Source organism: Strix aluco, chromosome 2 (genome assembly GCF_031877795.1).
Source record: "Strix aluco isolate bStrAlu1 chromosome 2, bStrAlu1.hap1, whole genome shotgun sequence".
In the NCBI taxonomy this organism is placed as follows: Eukaryota; Metazoa; Chordata; class Aves; order Strigiformes; family Strigidae; genus Strix; species Strix aluco.
Genome location: NC_133932.1, coordinates 53,633,510 through 53,655,131, shown reverse-complemented (window position 1 = coordinate 53,655,131; position 21,622 = coordinate 53,633,510). Strand labels below are relative to the sequence as shown.

General features: G+C 42.6%; 1 protein-coding gene and 1 long non-coding RNA gene across 4 annotated transcripts; one reads left to right on the top strand and one right to left on the bottom strand.

Moving 5' to 3' along the window:
• Positions 1-3,199: 3,199 nt before the first annotated feature.
• On the bottom strand, positions 3,200-19,518 carry ASB9 (ankyrin repeat and SOCS box containing 9). 3 transcript variants are annotated; one of them, XM_074814761.1, is made up of 8 exons: positions 19,014-19,518; positions 12,597-12,676; positions 12,360-12,467; positions 11,347-11,497; positions 10,667-10,801; positions 9,278-9,469; positions 5,761-5,926; positions 3,200-4,472 (listed from the first exon to the last, which is right to left on the bottom strand). In XM_074814761.1, the coding sequence occupies exons 1-7, from the start codon at positions 19,105-19,107 to the stop codon at positions 5,802-5,804; spliced, it is 885 nt and encodes a 294-aa protein (XP_074670862.1). In that variant the 5' UTR covers positions 19,108-19,518; the 3' UTR covers positions 3,200-4,472; positions 5,761-5,801. The 3 variants fall into 3 exon arrangements, 2 of the variants coding, with proteins under 2 accessions (XP_074670862.1, XP_074670861.1); XM_074814760.1 differs by having other exon boundaries at positions 3,200-5,926; XR_012621954.1 differs by lacking the exons at positions 3,200-4,472; positions 5,761-5,926 and having other exon boundaries at positions 9,367-9,469; positions 10,204-10,801.
• On the top strand, positions 10,793-16,453 carry LOC141919368 (uncharacterized). Its single transcript, XR_012621955.1, has 2 exons — positions 10,793-11,246; positions 12,381-16,453. It is a non-coding gene; the product is annotated as an uncharacterized LOC141919368 (long non-coding RNA).
• Positions 19,519-21,622: the final 2,104 nt, after the last annotated feature.

The following is a 21,622-nucleotide window of genomic DNA, read 5'->3' as shown; positions in this document are numbered from 1 at the left end:
AGTCTTGCTGGATAAATTGGGTGAGAGAGAGCCTTAGATTCACCAAAAATGAGGAGGATCTATCTCCAAAGTGCCAGGAATAGCAAAGATAGAGATTGAGTCTATTTCATTCTAGGACAGGTTTTGAATTTGCTTCCATTACCTCTAAGGAATATGTCCCAATATCCCAACTGGTGGATAATATTTTTCACGTGTTTTGTTCTGTTCCTGCAAGAAAAATGGAAAATTTACTTGATTTGGATTGAATTGTTTGGGGTTGGTTTTGTTTATTTTCTAGCCTCAGAAATAATAAAAGTAATCATAGCTTGAAAGAGAGAAAAAGCTGCTTCTTAACCTTTGCTCTATGAGGAAAAGATTTTGGATAGGGTGTCTGGCTGACTAGAAAAATGACTTGGAGTTATGAGCAAAGCCATCCCCCCTCCAGTGATCAGTGAACAAAGAGAGTAAGCTGGTACTCCCAGGCCCTGAGGAGTGCTTCAACTTTTCTATGGGATGAATTAACAGATTTAACTCCGAGGAAGTCGGGATATGTGCACCCCTTATGCTCACCGAGGTCTAATCAGCTGAGGAGCAGAAATATATTTGTCACCTACTCTGAACCCATGAATACGGAGTTATTTTGGAAAGAGATGTCTATAGTTCTCAATGAAGAGACTTGGAAAGGTGGAGGTGTCGCCTACCAGCTGTACCAAAAATTATATATAAACAGTTGGAATGGACAAAGAGTTTGTCAACCTCATTCCTCATGCTCGTCAGGAGGGTGCAAAAGGGGAGTCATGTACAGGGGTGACATACCTTTGGGGAGGACTGGGGAGAACAAAGCAGCTGCTGGGAGCTTTTCTCCATGCAGTAGTTTGCAACACCAACAATTCGTGTTTTGGGACAATTATTTAATCAAAGAAAAACCAACACAATTCCCATTCCCCAAAATAAGTTAACAAAAAATGCAGTTTCAGTGACAAGATAACCCTATACTTGTCATATTCATAACATCAGTGCCTGTATGAACCTTCAGAACTCAGAGTCAGCGTTCTTTCATGAGACAAAGAGCTGCTTTAACTGATCCTGCTGTATTTTTCAGACCACAGAAAGAAAAGCTCTGGGGATTTCAAAAGCCCCAAACTCAGCGGAGACTCTGCAGTTTAATTTGTGAAGTGAGACAGCTGACAGATTACAAACTCAATTTTACTTCACAGGCGCTAAAGCCATAAATCTAGCCCTGTGTCTCTTGAATCAGTGATGATTAATGAGTTTCAAGCCCTTTAAAAATACAAAGGGCAATAGTTCAGAAAGGAAACGCTTCACCTGGCATAGAAAAGAAGCAAGACCTTGTTGCACAGTGACATGAGCCAGATATTATCCAGGTGTTCTACCCGAGCACTCAGGTAGGGCTGGAATAAGGGCTACCATGTTGAATGGGGATGTAAGAATTTGAAATATTTCTCTTCACAGCAATAGTTCACTGTTGTCATTTCAAAGAAAAGTGGACTCCCTGGGGCACCCCAGAAAGAGCACTTTTGCATCAAATGTTGCTTGCGTGCATGAAAGTGAGTATCCCTTGGAGCAGTGAGCTGAGCAATGTATCAAGGAATGACAAATAATTGTTCTATGTGCAGAAAAATAACTCCTGGGAATTTTTATTCAAAGCTATCAGGGTTCAGGCTGGGACTGCAGGGCAAGGGAATCTCCATTTTGACAGATACAGTGCATGTGTTAAGCAAGAAAAAGTAGCTTCAGGAGCATCAAGTCCTGGACCTGTGGCTCTCAAGAACATGAGTCTGAGGGGAATTGAGTATACCCAATTCAGGGATACAAGCATTCTCTTTTCTTTCTTCTAGTACCACTAATCTGCTATTTTGCAGCTGGTCTGTCCCATTTTGCTAAACTAGTAAAATAAAATTTATTTCCTTCTTAGTCATCTTAAAATGAATTCATGTCAGTGAAGAGGCAAAAGGCAAAAATTCTCTGCATATGTTCAAAACTGTATATTGCATTTACTAGATTAGGATGTCTGTGGTTTCCAGTTAAGAGAAAAAAATGAAACTGTGAGAAATGGACAGGGCAGCTGTGAACCTTTGTATGCGACTGCAGAATGAAGAACTGAGTCCTGGGACATGGCTGATCCCACATAGCAACTACTGTAGAGCCAAAATAACTTTGCAATGATTTGTTGCATCAGACATCTTTTAATAAATAGAGAAATATCTTGCTTAAATCAGTTGTCTTCTTTTGTTGAGGTGTTGGTTGTTTAGTCCCACAGTTTTCATGAGCAGCCCTGTATCCAGCAGGAACATCTTGTAAAGCAATTTTCTGGCATTGCCCTGTCTCTTTCAGCTGGTCTCTGTGGGCAGAGACTCCCACAGATGCATCTAACGAAGAGGGAATTACTGCCCTCCCACATCTCTCCAGCCCCACAGTGTACCCGCTGGATGCTGGCACACACCCCTTGGACTTCTGACCGTACTCTGCATGCTCACTTCCAGTAAAGGGTTCTTGTTGTGCATGCACACACAAGGGCACCCAGATCATTACACATGTCTCTTGCTGAAGACACAGGAGAAACAAATGGATACAAATCAGGAAAAAAAAAAAACAAAACCAAAACCAAACTAAAGACTGTGACCATCTTAATTTAGATCTTTTCCTACTTTCTGAAATCTCTGACTCCTTTTCCCTACCCCTCAAATGAGTAGAAAAAGAATTGCAAGAGACCAACTCTACCTTAAAACATCATCAAAATACAAGATTTGCATAGTATTTTCATTTTAGTCTTATCTTTAGTATAGGTCTATTTGAAGGAATTATTCTGTACACTATCTGTCTGTAGGCAGGATTGCAAACACTTAAGAGTTCAGTCCAAACTTCCATACTATCAGACAACCCACAAAATTAGTGCTATCATTTAAAAAATGAATGGGGAAATAATAAAAAAAAAAAAAAAAAAAAAAAAAAAAGAGTATAAACCATTTACTTCTGAGCAAATATCCTATACAATTGTGGTTTTGACTACCATTAAACTGCCAACAAAATAATAGTAAAGAATATATTCCTGACAATCTTTCAAGTCCTGTGTTACATTTGGAATGGTTTCAAATATAGAAAAAGATCCAAACCTCACCTATAATAAGCTTATTCAGTTTGCATCTTGTATAACTTTTACAGTTTATAACTGGGTAAGTGTTGATGCATAAAGCTGTAATTCACCAGTATTGATCACAATTTATGTTAAAATAAATAAGCAAACATACTGAGATGATACAAGCTGAGCACACAGAATCCTTGATCAGAGGGATTCAAGTAAACAGAGTCACACTACAGAATTTCCAGAAAAGCTACCTAGAAGTAACACTCTCACCACCTTCTTGGAGCAATTTTCTCATGATATTAGCATTACTCCTATAAATCCATTGGCTGAAGTTACAACATAAGATGCTTAAAGGTAAATGATAAAATTAGTATGTAAAAAAATGGTTCTTCATCATCTAAAATATAATAAGCTGGATCTTCAGCTTTCAGATGTGTCTGCAGAGCAGGGATTCTTCACACTTTAATCTTCAAAAGTTAAGCACTAGGTTCGTTGTCTGTTCCCTGGCTGTTCAATGCACATTCAGCTTAGGCCAGGTACTGATTTTAGAAGGATCCACATTTCACATCCAAGATGCCTGCTTTTATTTGGCCTATGAAAACAGATGTCTATTTTTCTTCCCCAGCAGGAGGGAAAGACTATAGAAGGCCATCTTAAACCAGCCAGTGAATTTGTACATGGCTCAAATTATGTCTGATGAATGGGGTTGGATAAAGTGAAGGTTTCTAGGTGTCTCTGTCACATGGGGAGTTATGGACCTAACTGTGGTTGTCTTTTTGTCCTGTTAGGTACAATTTAGTGCCCCACAAAACCAACAGAACTGCGCTTGTTGTGTTTGGTCAGCACAAAAAAATCAAGCCATCATACTGGATACCAGCAGTCATGTTGTCCAGCCAAGGGTTTGAATTGTAATTTACATCAAATGTAAGCATCCAGGTAGCATTTCATCCATCCTTTTTAACTTCCCATGTGCGAAAGGAAGGCTTGCACCGCACACTGGCACACTAGTAAACGTCAAAATAAGTTTGTGTATTTGAAGACTGCCAGTCTTTCCACTTACAAGATGAGGACTCTCTACATCTCATTGCTGGCGTTAATGACGTCATCACAGATTTTGGACACCAAGTCCAGTCTTGCAGGAGTCTCCACAGCAAAATGAATAAGAAAAGAGTCTCCAAGAGCGCTGAGGTTTGTGGCCTTCCCCTCCAATGCAGGGGCGACGTGGTGGTAGACCCTCAGGGGAAGTGGTGGGTGTGCTGCTGCTGCCAGGTGATGCAGATGCACCATGGTTCAAAGCTGAACAGGGGGAAGGGTGGTGGACAGAAGAGCTGGAGCTTCAGCATCCTCACTCTCGAATGTGTCAGGCAGCCAATATTCCCAGAGGAACCTGGGGAGGCACAGAGTGGTCATAACTGCACTTTGGGTTGTGGCAGCAGGACTTGTTTGTGGGAGGGAAAGGAAAACACCCAAAGTTAAAGTTTAGCTGCAGGAAATATTTGTTCTTATGACCTCAGTGGAATAAGAACCACATATGTCATGTTTGTTTGAGACATACACTGAGCCAGCAACTCAGCAACCAACTCGGGGGCAGAAATTATCCATTATCTTTTTAATTTGGAGTGGACTTTAATTTCAGTATTTTCATTGTTTGTTTTATGACCACATATTAGAGGTGTTATTATTACCACTCCCATGGAAAATGCTATGAATGAGGGAGCACTTCTCCAAGAAAAAAAAATATCTCACTCTTAAGATGATCTCTCTTCTTGGATGGGAAAGGGGATAAAAGCTGTTGTTTTTCTGATGCATGCTGAGAAATGCTTAGGAAATATCACCTAATTTTCAGGGCAGAAAGGGGGAGCACTCAATACCTGCAGCTGATAGCCTGTTAGCCCGTGTCCTTGAAAAATAATATGCTACAAGGAGAAAATGTGTAGTTCTGAAGTGTGGCTCCCTTATGTCTCAAACCATCAGTAATAAGTGAATTTAATGGATGATTAAAAACTTTCTCCCCACTATGACTGCACTGTAGGGAGCTGCCACCAGCAGTGACCTACTTGCTGTCATGGCAGAAATGCATGCTTCAGATGCTGGCCTAAATGCAGATGATTGTTGGTTGGTGTTCATCTATCCACAGTGTGATATACTTAGAAAATAAGTAACTTCTGCCAGAGGACCTTGCTTCCTTTGCAAGTAGTTCAGTTGGGTTCCACTTCCTTGTCTGTACAGTAGTGTGAGTACAGCCCTCACAAATGACAGGCACATGAGCGCTGCTTACAGAGAAAGTGTAGCTATCCTTAGTATCCTTAATATATACATGACGAGCTGTTAGTGCTGGTCCGGGATATGTGTTTTCTCTGTAAGGGGCTGTCAACCATGAGCCCTCTGAAACTGTGCCAGAGAATCAAGGGATCTATTTTAAAATGCTATGCTCATTTTCTACACTTTCTAGGGAGCTCTTAAGTCACATTACCAAGCTTCACCATGCAACCATGCAGAATTGTTCCTTTCCAAATGATGGATTTGCTGGGGGCAGTGGCAGTGAGGACTCAGCAAGTTGGTCAGTCCTGTGCTTCTTGGACCCAGGGCTTTATTAGAGACCAACAACTATCACAAATTAACATTGCAGGCATTGGCAACGCTACTGATGAGAGAAGAGTCCTTCCTCAACAAACCTTGCTGTATTATTAAAGGCACCATTTTGAACATGAAAGCCTTAAACGTGTAGAAGGAAATGTTTCAGCTCGTCTGGCAGAAGAAGTCCAGTTATTTTTTGATGCTGCTTGTGTCCAAAGCACCTCCTGATGCACAGGCGGCACAACTGCATCAAGGACAGTGGCCCTGAAGAAAGAGACAGGGAAGAAGTTACGCATGTGGCTTTATTGCCCCAAAACTGTAAAGCTGAAACAGCAGCTGTGTGCCACCGCTCCCCCCACCTCCTGCAACCCACCTTGTGCTGGGGGTATGTGGCCCCCAGAACACTCAGCAGTGAAAAGCCAGACCTGCACCCACCAAAGGACATCAGCCTGCCTGCAATTCAGTTCAAGCCTAGTCACTCTCTGTTGTTACACAGCCACAGTTAGCATTAGCAGTGTCAGTCTTTCATGTTAAGTGGCACGAGTGTGAAGTGGTTTATGTTGTCTGAGAAGAGGTGATCGATGCTTCCTTCAAAGTCCTTGGTACCAGGTTTTCAGCCCACTGCTTTCTTGAGACTTATTTCATAACAGTGGCAAACAAATAACAAAAAAATACTATATAATCCTTTATTTAAACCTTCCAGATTAACTGTTCCCATGTTGATAAATAAAAGCCCTGCTGAAGAATCTGCGGTGTTTTCTTTAAATCTAAGTATAATGTCATTACATGTTTATTTGGGTCACCTATCCTTTCCAGAAAGAGGTAGGTCCTGTGTGGTGTTTTAACTGTGGCACCTGTCAACATTCAGACCCCCAAAGAGTCATTTGCACTGCAAGTGAGAGAGCGTGGGACAGGGTGAGTTGGATGCTGGGAGTGGAGAGGAGATAAGAGACAATGTAGAGAGCGAGAGGGAGGTAAGTGAGCTGGGAGGGGACAGTTTAGGTGCCACTGGCTGCATCTGCCTGCTGGGGTCGGGCGGGGAGCGTAAGGTGGCAGTCAGAGCTGAAATGTTAGTGCTGCTGGAAGAGTGCAGGGAGTGGGAAGGAACAGGGGCCGCAGTAAAAATGTGGTGACATGGCAACCTTCATCAGCTTTTGAGATTTCCCTCGTGCAGAACACTACATTTCTAGCAGCTCTGCAAGGCTGAAAACTGCTGCACTACTGGAAGGGCTGTGCAAAGGGCTGCACCCTTCTGCTAAGAGTCAGCAGATGAGTTAGTTACCCTATGCTTGGGTAAAGAGCAAGACAAGTTGATATGGGGCAAGTTAAAGTGGCTATTGCCATGTGTGTTTGGCCATTCTGATCCCACAGATAAATGCCCTGCCTGTAAACATCTCATTTACAAAAGCTTCCATTTAAAAAAGAAAACAAACCTCAAAACCTAGACTTACCAAAACACAAGCAGTGTCACTACACTGAAAATACTTAGCAAGGGCAAGCATACTCTTCTAAAACACAGTGTGTTTTTGGATCGTTAGCTGTTTCTCCCACCCAGACGTAGGACTCTTCCTGCAATACAAGCAGGCTATGCAGTAATCCAGCAGCATGGTGAAGTCCTGAGAAGGGCGACCACCCCATGTTCTACACCTGTGCTGGGCTAGTCCGCTAGCTGTGCTAGTGCTAGTCAGCACACTCACCAACTTATCTCTGGTGGCAAAACACACTCCCTCCAGCCTGGCCAGGCCACGGGCATGGGGCTGCTGCCCCCCAGCACTTGCAGCATAGGGGGAGAGGTGCCCTGCATGGCAGTGGGGCAGGAGAGCAGCAGCTCAGCCGTGACAGTGCCAAGCAGCTGTGGGGCTGGTGGGGTGACTGATCCCCACAACACATTTCCAAACCTCTATGTGAAACCAGAGGAGTAATGTTTACACCACTCTCCCAGGTTGCAACCATTCAGCTGGCCAAAGAAGTTAGACATCAGCTGTCCATCAGGCATGACCCTATTCTGAGAAGAGCATGCTGAAGAATATCAGAAAAACACTATTCAGCAGCAAAATGCCCTTCAGGCATTTATCATTTCTGATTTCAATTGCTGAATTTCACATAGAAAAGTTCCTTACTGCCCAAGATGTCAGATCAGCCTGAGCAGCGTTTCTTGGGACGCCTCCATAGGGTGTGCCTGAAATATTTTTCTATCATCTCAAATAAACAGGACGCATGTGGTGCCACAGAAGTCAGGAGTCTAACACAGCAGGGATAGAGCTCAAAAATGTCACTGCTGTGTGTACCGTAGATTAGGCTGGAAAACCAAATATCAGTTGCTCATACATAACATGCATAGCACAGTTGTTTTCGTGATATTATTTTCATACTACTATTTTAAGCAGGGCCTGATTCATCACTTTGTTATTCCAGTTTTACCTTGGTGTAAGTCTTTTTCATGACAGCAATCACATCAACGTGTAACTGGCATACTAGAGTCATGGACCACACCATCAGCAACTTGGTTAAAATAATGAAAATCCAGATTATTTAGTAATGTGTATAGTTTACTGACTGAATGAGAATATGTGAAGAACACAAGTACACCAATGAGTAGACACTAGAGACCTTATTCTAATTTTCCTCAAGAATGGTAAGTAAAATTTCTCTCCATAATGCATTAAAGTATTCGTAATCAATAAAATTAAATGATCTGTAACTATTTCATTTACAGGTACAAAATAAGCACTTCCTAAAGGTTAAGATTACAGTTTGATACTGCTGGATTATTCAGCACATAATTCTGGCCTTTAAAAAAAGCCTTCTGTATAAACGTATATACATATATATATATATATATATTCATTACATCAGTCCTGTGCAATTTTCCTTAATCCCCACAAAAGAAATAATATAGAGTTTTTCATTTTAATGATATTTTTGTACCTACACAAGAGCTCGGCCCAACAATAAAAGTAAAGGGGAAAGAACTAGAAGATCAGTCTTTCAATATATTTGGTTTTTTTTCAGTATCACATGATTTTAAAATGTCCTGGTTGCAATTTTGCATTTATGCTGAGACGAGTATCTGGCATGCACCTGACCATCAGCATACTGTATAACCAAAGATCCCAGTCTTAGTGCTCACTAGCTAGCCTAATTCCCATCAGAGATGATTTGCTGCCTGCATTTGTCAGCACACTCCAGATAACACTACTGGGTCTACTCCCATCTCAGTCACAAGGGAGTTGAAAGACTCCCACTGACTTCAGTGCTTTAGGTAATCAGAAAAAGCTACCATTAATTTCTAAGGAGCGTTGTGCTTGTTTTTTTCACCCTAAACTCTATTTTGCACTATATTGCAAGCTTCATATGATTGCTCCCCAATGCAGTAGATTCACAACCCAGAGGTCGAAAGATGGGTTATTGTTATTACCATTATCACTGTTAGTGCACCACTGTATTCTGGCATGAGAAAACATAGCAACCATACGTCAGTGAATGGAGGTAAGATTAGTTATTCTCGGTTTTATAGTGCTAGTAACATGGAATAGCATAGCCTTTTGCAGCAGTTTGTGTGTTTTATCCCTAACGAATCCCGGGTGAACGAATAAAACAAGTACTAAAGGGCACCTTCTTTTTGCAGGAACAGTCGGCCCACAGGACTGCCGGGTGGGACCAGCTCCATCGGCCTCTTGCTTTCATCATTCTTCACCCAAATGTCTGCTCCAAAGTCAATCAGCAGCATCACCAGCTCCATACTGCCATTTCTGGCAGCCATGTGCAGAGGGGAGTCCAGGCCTTTGCCGCTGTTCACATTTGCTCCTGAACATCAAGAGACGACAATGAATAATGACAAAGAATAATGACTATACAATAGCCTATTTCCATTTCCTGCAGTAGTTGCTATTTCTCTGAATAATCTGTAAATGCTGTAGCATACACCCAGAGGTGGATTTCCTTATGCTGGGGTCTTGGTACTACAGTTTGCACATGCACAACTCACACTGGTAGAGGATAAGTGGGGTTGTGACTAAGAAAATGATTCCAGAGGAACAGTGCATGAGGAAGTCCTTCATCCACAGCCAAGCCCATGGATATCTTGAAGCAGAACAAAGATGTATTTCCACCTACAGTCCACCTTTGGCCCCCATCCTCATGCCCCATTCCCTTAAAATGCCTGCAGGGTTTCAACCTGCTCTGTGTCGGAGGTTTAAGACAGGGGGATTTCCAAATGTCAAAGTGTCTGTTGGGAAAAAAATGTGAGGATGGAAAAGTTCTAGAGGGCCTTGGTAGAGGAGAATATAAGCAAGCACCCCTGATGAGTATTCCCCCATCCATTATCCTGGGCTAATGGCTCCTAAAACAACCTAAGAAGAGTGAGCTTCAGAACTAATTCAAAACTACTTATAATGTTTTTATACCACACATTCTCAAATATAGAAGGCAGCAAAACCAAAATGACAGAAAACAGAAAATAGTAGTCAAACATTTAATATTTAGATTAATTTGTATTTGTCTTCTTCCAAAAAAGATCACCATGCTAAATAGTGACCTACCTGAAAGGTGATCTACATGATGTTTGCTTGGTTTTTCCAAAGCGACTTTGTTGAGTACTTTAGGTTATATGACCCCTTTGGTTAGAAGAGTTGCACTACTGTAGGTAACAAGAAATGGTCTTGTATAATTATCCAAGTGCTTAGACTTATAGTTAGGTTTGTTTGATGCAGAAATACTTCAGCATCACACTCAGAGGCACTGGAAAGGATGGTGCTTGTTCCAGGCACCATGAGCCACGTCAAATCCAGGATGACCCATCTATTTGTTGGGACCTGTAAAGCTGAGTTCCTGAGTCAAGAAGACCCTGGTTACTCTGCTGTCCCATTTAAGCCAGGAGTGCCATTAAGCGTGAAACATCTCCAGGTCCCAGAGCAGGACCTCCTCTAAATCTTTGATGCAAAGAGAGTCCAAAGATAGATGTCACAGGAAACAAAAGTACACCATCCTTTATTTTTCTTTTACCTGACTCAAGCAGCTTCTTGGCACAGTTCACTTGCTGGTTCTCACAAGCTACATAAAGGGGAGTACCCAGATGCTTGATGTTGTGATCTATATTTACCCCATGGGACGCGAGGAATTCGACACATTGCACATGACCTTAAAAGGGATAAAGGAAGAGTCAACTCACAGAGATCAGGCCTTTTTTCAGCAAACTCTCTATTGCAGTGATGTAATTTGGCAAAGATTCAATGTTTTGTCAAGAGATGGTAGTGTAATACTTTCATCCACTCCAGTGTTTCCAACCTGGAAAATGGGAGCTGCAAAGCCACGGTTAGCAAAACAGGCTAAAGCCCTCGCATTTTATCTGACTCATTTCAGATGTCTACTGAAGATGAGACGAATCATGCTGTGTTTCTCTCCACTGCTTTTGAAGATAGCCAGATCTGACTCCCTCAGATGTCCACAACACAAGTGGCTGACTTGGACAATGCATCCCCTCCTTCCAGGTGTCACCACATGAACTCAGAGGCCCCTGAGATGCCCTCAGTGAGCACCAGGGGTGGGAGGAACTGCCCCACTCATGATGAGACCAACTAGGAAGGTATTTCACATGACCTAAATCAAGAAAATTATCTTCTTTATCTTCCACTTCAACACGCTGCTAGTAACATGGAGAGGAGTGCTGATGCCTGTGGGGTTACCTCTCTTAGCAGCTTCATGGATGGGGGATGCCAAGTCACAGGGTGGGTGTAGGCTGGCTCCATGCTGCAGCAATAAATTCAAGCAAGCCACACTGCCACTGACACAAGCACTGAACAATGGAGTATGCCAGTCGACAGTAACTCCATTCACCTGGGGGAAAAATAACACAATCAGGCTTTTTTCTTTGTCTTCTCAGTATTTCAAAATTGATGAAAATTACCCAGTTCTCAACAGAAAATAGGGTTCTTAATACTTTTTATTTCATTCCCTCTAAAAACTCTCTACTGCTTCTGAAGATTACAACTTTTTTATTAAAAAGATCATTAAAAAAATCTTTTTAAAAATTGCCCCCAAGTCTCTCCTCCTGCAAAAGAATTTTTAACCAGTGCCACTCCAGGGTCTCTCAGTAGTTACCAACTTGCCAAGTTAGATGCGTGCCCATTTCTCGGTTATCTCAGCTGAAACAAACCTGCCTGCAGCCCTCTCCTGAACAGGCCATTTTTAACTGAAAGTGTGCAGCCCTTTTTAAAAAAAAAAAAAAAATTAAACTGAAAGGTTATATATGTATAATGAGTTAATTTTCTTATTGACTATAATTTCAACATTATCTTGAAAAGTAGAGGCCCTGAGACACACCCATTTCACCATGTTACTTGCACATTGTTTCCATTTTCTTCCCATTTTATCATGAGTTGATCCTAACAGTCTTATACCGCTGCTTAAGACTCTGCATATTGACATCAATGAGATTAGTGTGTGCAGAAAATAAAATACACCCTTAACTGTTGCAGGATTATAAAACCTTTACAAAAGGAACTTCCCCTTATTCTTTCAGTACTGATGAGATCATTGCACCTTCATCTGAACAACAATAATAACTCTTGTCTATATCTGTGCTTTTTGGATTGCTTTATAAAGAAGTGCATTTTGTAACATGTACCTTAAGCAGAGCTAAGTACAGAATGCATATATATATATATACAGTGATATGCTGACGTGAAATAGTACTCACCTGAGCACCATGTTTTAACAGGACACTGGCACAAGCAGCATGACCCCCTAGGCAGGCTTCATGGAGAGGAGACACCTGGTCTGCTGTAACAAGATTAACATCGCTCCCCTGATGAAATAATGGAAAATACCGTTACAACCAACTACCAAAACCCTGGAGGTTTTACAATAAAGTACAGATGACATTCAACCACTGAACAAACCCAGCAGAGATCATATCAACCCAGCAGAGGAATACCTGTTTGATGAGTTTCTTCAGAGTAAGAAGACGCCCATGGATAGAGGCATCATGTAAAGGAGACCAGTCTGAAACAAAGTCTGTATAAAAAGAAAGACAGGAAAAAGGCTAACAACTCCATGGATTGTTTCATTAGCATACTTTACTTCAACTGTGTGACCCCAGCAAACCTCTCTTCTTCTACTTTATTACTTGAGCTGCCAAGCTTTCCTTGGAGCAGCTGCTGGGAGGGAGTGAGACAAGAGGATGTCTTCTGTCTGGGAGTGTTTTTAACTCATCCCATGTTGGTGCTGAGCAGCTGCGGTCTCCTTCAGAAGACAAGAGAGGGATTCGCAAAACATCACCTTGCTCTGACTGAGCTTGTCCCTCCTTTTGAATTATTTCCAGTGCCTTTGTTTTCACAAGCTCATTTACCAATTAGTTCAAAAGGACTACGTTTTGCAGAGGGTATGGCTGCTCAGAGCTGGGCTAGAGTCAACAATACCTAACAAGAGAAGGTACCAAAGTACAAGATAAATTGTGTTACCTTTTGATTTTGCCTTTCAGTTTTCAGTGTTTGGTGTTAACCTGTGCAGTGGTGCATTTTAAGTAATAGCTGTATTCTCCACATTGTTGAGGCCACAAAGTGCGGTACAGCACGTATATACCATACAAATATTAATAGAAGGGGATCTTCAGTATTACAGATTTTATGGCTCAGAGTCAGCTGACAACAATAATCCCTCTGGGAGCCATTTACCTCCTTCAGCATTCATTGCCTCAAAACACAGTGTCTGATCTACATCCATGGCCCAGGTTCCCCCTGGGAAGGAAGAGAATATTTTCCAGAGGGCATGTGACCCGGCTTCTTTTGGAAACACATTTTGCTATTCCCTGGAGATGTCTCACTCTCCTTCCACTAACTACAGAGAAAACCCCAGTGACTGATTTGGATGAGTTGCTGAGTTTTTCAGGGACTATACTAGATCACATGCATGGAACAGGATGCTTAACAGTGAGAAGTTTGCCTTCAGCAACAAAAGTTAATAAGTCACCATAGTTCTTGAAAATAACTTCCACAGATTAGCTGATGATGTCAGTGCTTACACAAGATCTGCAGATCTTGTCTCAGGTATGGACACGTGTGGGAGCTGAACCCCTCACAGCCAATGTCCTGACCCTTCTGGCTATGCCACGGTGTGCTGGAATGGTGATAACCAACTGTGTCAGCCCATTGGGCTATTGCTCGCTCACCTTCAAGCATGCTCAGTAAAGGACATCAAATTTAAACAAGATAAGATCTAGTATAAAGACTTACAATGGTTTTGTGATTGAAAAATTCTGCACTAGGTAAATCGTGACCTGAAGATGTGTATCTGAAATGTATTGTTATCACACAAAGAAGATCTTTGCCTGCATAACTATGTTAGGTAGGGAGGTGACTTTTTGCCAGCACAGTGGCCACAAAGTTCTGCTATAGATTTATAGTTATTCTTGCAAGACTCTTTTATGACTGTGCAATACATTTGTCCAGAGTCATTCATATAGGCAAAATGATATTTCTGCTACTATAAAACAACATTTTTGAGCCACTTGATGTCCATCACAATGCTTATCTGCATAGCACACTTTTGCAAATATGTACATATTGCATCTTACAGTCTCTGAGCAATGGCTCATTGATAGACTAAACTAAGGTAAATTTTAATGTTTCTCTTCTTGGACACCAAAAATGTGGGTCTCTGTAACAAGCAGCTTGTCAAATTGGTAGTAGTCACACATACATCGCAAGAGGTAACCAAACTGGTCCCTGTGATAGCTCTTATTTGAAAGAAGTAATTTAAAAAAATCTAGCAGAATAATCAAGACTTCACCATCTCTTGTGAGAATCCTCTAACAATGCTCCAGCATGCTCCTGGCTCACAGGACAATCCCAGTGATATTCTGGAAATAACCTCAGGGTGGGTTTGAAGCCTGAAGAGGGGTGAGCTTGTGGGACAAGGCCCTGAGGAACAAGGGCCTCATCAGGGATGATTGAACAAGCAGCTGATTCACAACTTTCACCATTTCTCCTCTTTTTCCTGTCTGTGGTTATGACTGCTAACTAGTTAGGGGAAGGGAAAGGGAGAGAGCTTCTATAAAATGCTAGATCATTCATTAGTTTATGCCAGGTTTATATTTACTTGATCTAAGCTATAACTGGGTGACCCTTGGGCCAGAAAGGAGGTTTACTTTGTGTCCACCAGAGACTGACCACAACTAGAGACAGGACGCAGGTCTAGCAGCTGCAGCTTCTATTACCTGGTCAGTATATCCTGATTATAGGCGCAGTTAAAATGACTATCAATCAGCTTTGAATTCTGAAGGAGAGATGCCTTGGAGAGCAGGCTGAGAGGGACCATCAGCCCTGGGGCTGTGCCTGCTCTGAGCATGGGGCCCAGTCCCTCTCTTGCACTCTCCCTGGGAAGAAAGTTTGGTGTCTTCTCCTGCTCTTGGCATGTATTTTTTATAGCTGTGGGTTTGGGTCTTTTCCTTCAGATCATAAGTTTGTTGCCAGGGAAGTGGGAAGGTGTTTGGTGATCTACTGACCATGGCCTACAGACTAGGTCTTTGGTGGACACTTTGAAACCTACCATCTATTCCACCGCTGCCTGTGACTATGAGACAATCAGAGACTGTGAAGACTTGGTAGGTAAATCTGCACTGCCAAGCAAAGAAAGCCAGGAGGATAATTCAGCATTGAGCTTTAAGCAGGTGAAGATGTGAAGGCAAGTCATTCTGCACCATTTGGTCTCAAAGACATAAATGGTCCCAATCTCCTTTATTTAGCAGTATAGACATAGCTAACAAGATGAGACTCCATGAGTCAAGTGATCTTTTCCAGTCTTGTATTATTTTCACTATGAAAGTCAAAAGGGAAAAAATGAGAAACCGAGAAGCAACTCAAACCTCACAGGCAAAGATTCATCAACTCAGGTGTGATTTGTGTTTGGGAGAAGACTCAAAATTAGAAGGCCAGAATTAGAAGCCCAATACATCTTTATGGGTGGTACCCAGTACGTGAAATGAACAGAGGAATGAGCTCAGGAAATCTGGGTAATGTATGTCATCGTGTACTTTGCTATTAGCATAATTTGAGCTCTGCCTGCCTCCTTCTATATTTCACGGGCTATGTCCCACAACAAACACATAGTTCCAGTGAGTTCACAAACTTTCTTTCACTTTAGCAAATGGACAGCCATTTCCAGAAGCTGCGGTTCTGGTCTCATAAGGATAGACAATCTATGCTACAATTATTAAAGCATAGTATTATTAATTGACTAAAATATCTTTGCTTTGAGTTATGTGTGTCAAATGGTGCTTATCTGACAATACTGTTGTTCTTGCTGATCCTGCCTGTGCTGTCATTGGTTGTGTTTGAGGCTCTGTAAAAAGCTTTTGATTTTCCCATTTAGAAAATAATACCATTGCCCAATCTGGATGAGTTGCAAGGGAAGCATGTTTATAGTAATCCTAAAAATCTAGACTGAGGAACAAGTTTTCTGAGCTACAGCTTGATCTTTCTTTGGCCACACAAATACAGGCAGGGTTTTGTGCACACTACCAAGTTGTTATATCGTCGTGTCAGCATTCTGACAAAGGGGAAGGTGCACAGTCATGCCATCACATCCATGTGCAGAATTTATGAATTCAGTGCTTGCTTGAGAAAAGGCAGGTTTCTACTAAGACTCTAAAAAGAGCCAGACCACACCATAGTCCTCTATGGACTGGCCATTAGCTTGCAATTTTGCCAAATCTTAACAATGAATTAAAAGACTGAGCACATAAGCATCAAAAACTAAATGTCAGTGGAAAATAAAAAGAGGTATGTGCCAACATGTCATAATCCAGCTGTGAATTCTGTACTGAGAGGAACCAAGGTTTTTGTCCTAAATTGAAGTGGAGGCCTATCGTAGCTTCACACCAGCCTTGGATATGTTGGGAAGAAGGGGTTTAAAGGTCTGTCTGATGACTAATTGCCACAATGTACTTCCAAATCTGCTGCCGTGAACAGCATGGCCCCAAGCTGCCATCTCTCCTGCCTGAGCTCCGTCTGCAGCAAACGCCTCCACCCTGAAGTAATGCCGGGGAGGCAACCTCCCTGCAGGGGAAAGCAAATTTCCCCAGTTCCTGCACCCAGGGCATCACCCTCCAGCAAACCACAAAGTTTCTATTTTCTGCCTGCTCCAGGTTGGAACTTGTGTTTCTCGCTTGGAGGAGCAGGGAGGCTGCAGTGGATGTTGGGGTCTCACTCCTCTCTTCTGCACAGCACAGGAAGCATGCTGTCAGTAATATCAATGATCAGTATTTATACCATACACAGGCTTTTGATTAAAGCCTAAGCAAAGGCCAGTGTTAACTGGCCATGGACTTTTAAAATCCTGAAATAAAATAGTGACTTTCAGGAAAGCTCTCAAAACACTTTGCCCACCAGAGCTGTCTGTGAAGGAACAAGGCCAGTGTATGGGGGTGGCACAGCTGTGTTCACTGTATGTACTACCACAGGAACAAGGATTTCTGGTTGCCAAAAATATGTACAACTGCTCTTTCACAGAGGAACAAGACTGGATATCCAAATTTGACATTTACCCACACCCTAGTCCACAGGGAAGCTGAGTCAGGCCTCAACAACTTCACCATCTAGACATCCAAAACACACCGGCTTTCAGTGGCATTGGGTGATCTAGCTCCCCTTCCACTGCTGAAGATCCCAGTCAGCTCAGAGGTTACATTAAACCTCTGGTCATATTTGATTGCACTGTCATCTCTTGGGCACATGAATGTTGGCAGGATGGTGTATAGGGAGGAAGCCTTATAATGTTAACCATGCATGTCTGCTCCCTGTGGAAATTGAGCATTCACAGGACCTTTCTAGAACAGCACTCATTTTTGTGGTGATGGCTGAAAGTACTTTTTCCTAGCCTCTGACCACATGGACGGTGTTGCAGCCTCTGTGCCTGTCCCCAAGCTGGTTTCCTTCCACATTGGTCACACACGGTGCAGCTTGCAAAGGCTTTGAAATTGTTTTGAGAGGTATGCTCTTACATGCATATTTGCATCCATGTATGCCTATGGTATTATATATAACAGTATTACAAATGGTATTTTTCATATTCTAAGGCTTTCCGCTAAAGTCTGTGATATATGTAGCCTGAGCCAAATACATTCCTGCTGTAAGTCACCAGCAGAGCTTATTGACTCTGCTAAGGATCAGGCAGACACAAGAAGAATGGACTAAACTCTGATTTTCAAAGGACCAAAAGATCTGTATGCAGCAGTGCAGGGTGTGGATCCCCCTCCTTCCAGCCTCCATTTTGCTGGAGCTCATCTCCAGTGTGGACCTGGTTTGATTCATACTTCCCTCCCACGCCAGCCTCAGGATGTACATAAGTGACACACATGAGGAGAGGCAGGCAACACAGCAGAGATACTGATCCTCTTTGCATTGTGTGTTTAGGGTCTTAATTTTCTATTTGGTATGAATGAAAGCATCCTGAGCAGCCCAGGAAAGAAGTGAGGACAGTGTAAATTTGCATTATCTTAATTTACCTCATTCCCTCTGTGCTTGCCGTAAGCTGAAGGAATAGCCTCTCAGAAAACAGAGCTGCAAGGAACATGTCCAGCTAAACTGCCATGTGAAGTTAAATTACTTTTTTTTTGTCACCATGTCATATTTTCAATGGCTCTGGGCCCGAAAACAGAGCAATGATCAGAGTGAGGCCATTTGTCTGAATAACTGTTCACCGGTTACCACAGCCGCATTGGTCACAACTAACCACAGTGACCTGGCCTGGGCAACAGGCTGGGCAACAACAACACCTGGATCTGCTCATCTGAAAGAAAAAAGAAAAGGAAAAGGATAAAAGATAAAGGAAAAAGGGAAAAGGGAAAAGGGAAAAGGAAAAATAAGAAGAAAAAGAAAACAAAAAAAGGGAAAAGGGAAAATAAAAAAGCAAAATGAAAATAAAAAGAAAGGAGAAAGGAAAGGAGGAAAAGATGGAGGAAGGGAATGAAAAGAATGAAAAAGAAAAGAGGAATTGAGCCAGTGCTGAGCTTCCAGCTGGCACTAATCTAAGTCAAACATGCCACACTGCAACTTCTTTTTCAGCGTGCTGTGGTTTAAGTGCTGCATTTGTTTCTGCTTGTACAAATTGCGGTGCAGAATCAGACACTCTTTTCTGTGATACACCAAAAAAACACAAAAAAATTCAGTATCAAATAGGAATAGCTTATTAAAATCCCTCTGAAGTGCAAGAGCATGGGGACATTTTGTGGGACTGACTGTAGACCTGCCCTGGAAGCAGGACATCTGGAGCAGCACACCATCATAGCCTGACCCTGCCCTCTGCCACCGCTGGCAGAGGTGAAGGCTCATGGCGAGGCAGGAGTGTTACTTACCCCTCATCTGCGAGTTTGATAGAGACATTGCAGACGCCTGGCCTCCGGCTCCTTGCAATTTGCTGGTGTTTTGATTTGTTCCCTCATCATCCATCTCAGCCCCGTCTGTCCAATTTCTGTTTTTTCACTTCGCAGTCAGTCTCAAAAGTTCAAATTCCATCGTCCCCGGTGAGCCCCCAGTGGTGGGAGTGATCTATTAAGCAGACTCTGCACGGACAAGTCAGACAGACCTTGCAGCAGACCAGGATGTGGTGCTGGCAGCACTTTGTGCAGAAACTCGAGTACCTGGGTTGGGATTTAACGAAACAGCTCTCTGGCTGCTCTGGTAGGCTGCCAGCGATCCGGCGAAGCGAGAGATGTGCCTGATGTCACATCCTCTCCAACGCGGCGCCCAATTGGGGCGCCTGCCGTCCGTTTTTATCAGGAAGGAAATTCTTAGTTTGCCAAAAAAACAAGACAGAAAGAGCCAGTTCAACTAGTTGAGCAAACTCTGCCTGCAGGGGATTTGCAAAGAAAACCCACAGATATATGAGTGCACGCGGATCTGCACCACTCCCGAGCAAGTTGTTTGCAGACAACTTTGCTGCACGCCTCCCTGGACGATGTGCACAGTGCAAAACCACCCCTCTTATCTGCCAAGCCCTGATGGTATGCAAGAAACAGAGAGCTGAACGTCTGCTGAGCAGCAGTGATCACCACATACCCTATGGATATTGAAACCACATGTCAGGGGAGCTGTGGTTCCCACTGGAGGCCCTGTGTTGTCTGCATGGCGTGGAAATCGTAGTGCTGAGCGGGCTCGTTTCCTTCCCCCACGGTTCAATTGATTTCACTGAGTCACAGTCACACCAGGAGTTTCATATCTGAGCACTGCCCTTTTATTTTTAAGCAATTTCTTGGTCTAAAACAAACATCACAAACCTACCAGTGAACAAATGGCAGCATTTTTTCAGGAGGACCTCCACCTCATTTCTCTGAGTCTGTTTGCGAAAATTCTGTTCTCACAGATTATCTCCATTTTCATGTTTTTCTTTCCCAAAGTAGCATAATTTACAAGAACAAAATCGTTTTGCTCTCCCTGAATATTTGACCATTTGCGTACAAGTGCAAGAACTTCCATGCAAAAATCTAAATCACATAAATAAAATTTAAGTGGGTTTTTTTTTCCAATTTGTCTATTAGAGCGGAATTTGCATTTATGTATTTGGAGATACAAAACTGCTAATCCTGGGCTAATTCTAATCCTAATTCAGATGAGCCTAAGCGACTTGGTTTCATTTTTATTCCTATCTATAACACATGCAAGAGATATGGAATCATATTTAGGGTTTCTTTGCCCATATCTTTAAAAATAATCAGTTATGTTAAAAGATACAAACAGCAGCTGAACATCATCCATAAACCCTGCCAGCAGGGAATCTGTGAAGGCAACCTGGGCACACACTGATGGACAACTGCTGATGAAATATGGATGAGGACAGGGCCAGCCTCTTCCAGGGCTCTCACTGCTGAATGCCTCCTGGCCCCTGGGTTTGGCCCTGCATGCTGGATGTAAGCTGACACTTTAATCTGACTGGAAATTACATTTGTGGCTTAGCCATTGAAATTTCAATATTAAAAATGTTGTGGGAAAAAATGTGTAAATGGAGAAAGTGGTCTAAATATTGGGTTTGATGATTAACACATAAAATGAGGAACAGAAAAACAATTTTTCTCCTTTAGTATTGCTTGAGTTTAGTGGCTAGGTTGCCACATCTTATGTATAATCGTATCTTTAGCAGTATTAACAAACATGTCAGCAATTCCACCACTAAAAGGAATCAGCATATGCATCCAAATCTGCAGTTATAGGGGTTATAAGTGAAGAAGCATTAGCTAACAGCTTTAAATTCAACCATAGTAAGAAGGAGCCTACAAGACAGAAATACCTTAGTCCCTAGTCACTCATGGACAGGGAGACTTTGGCCATTTGGTCCTTTGACCAAGAGACCTGATGACTGATAGGGGAATTGTTTATTGGTTGCACGTATTTTGGTCATATTGTGTTACATAAACCTCTGCCTTGAGAGATGAGCTGTAGCCTGGTCTTCCTGGAGGCTGGTAAGGTTGCACAGAGCACCTAACTGGGCCGGCGAGCCTGCAGCCCTCCCCCTGGGGGCAGACATCCCAGGCCCTCCATCACCCTTTCTGAAAGGGAGCCCTCTGAGATCTCCACAGCAGATTGGTAGCCCAAAAGCAGACTTATCTTGGGCTGTTGGTGGGTGTCCTGGTCCATGTGTATTTATCTCATGGAGTAAATAGACACAGGGTTCACAAAAGGAGTTTCTGGTTTGATCATGCTTATCTTCTGACAGCAGCAGAGAGGCAGAGACTGGGGCAAAGCCACAACAAGTGCAGGATCCAGTTGCCACATCCATTCCTCAGAACTGGGGCTCCTTTCAGGGCTACAAGACCACACTTTGTAATTTCACTCTTTGGGCATGATTTCTCTTTTGGATCATGGTATATTCCCAAATAACTAGACATTTGTCCCCTGGGATGGTCCTGAAGTCTTTGCTTAGTCAGAGCATCTTCAGCTCCTGGGATGATTCCCTCATCTTTATTCCAGC

What these genes read in the sequence shown, in the direction of transcription:
- ASB9 (XM_074814760.1), bottom strand. Translation starts at nt 19,107, where the DNA reads ATGGATGATGAGGGAACAAATCAAAACACCAGCAAATTGCAAGGAGCC. An exon ending in TGTTAAAACATGGTGCTCAG is followed by an intron (nt 11,498 to 12,359) that starts GTGAGTACTATT and finishes TTTTTCCCCCAG; the next exon opens with GTGAATGGAGTTACTGTCGA. An exon ending in ACTGTTCCTGCAAAAAGAAG is followed by an intron (nt 5,927 to 9,277) that starts GTGCCCTTTAGT and finishes CTCTTTCTTCAG; the next exon opens with GGCCACTGTCCTTGATGCAG.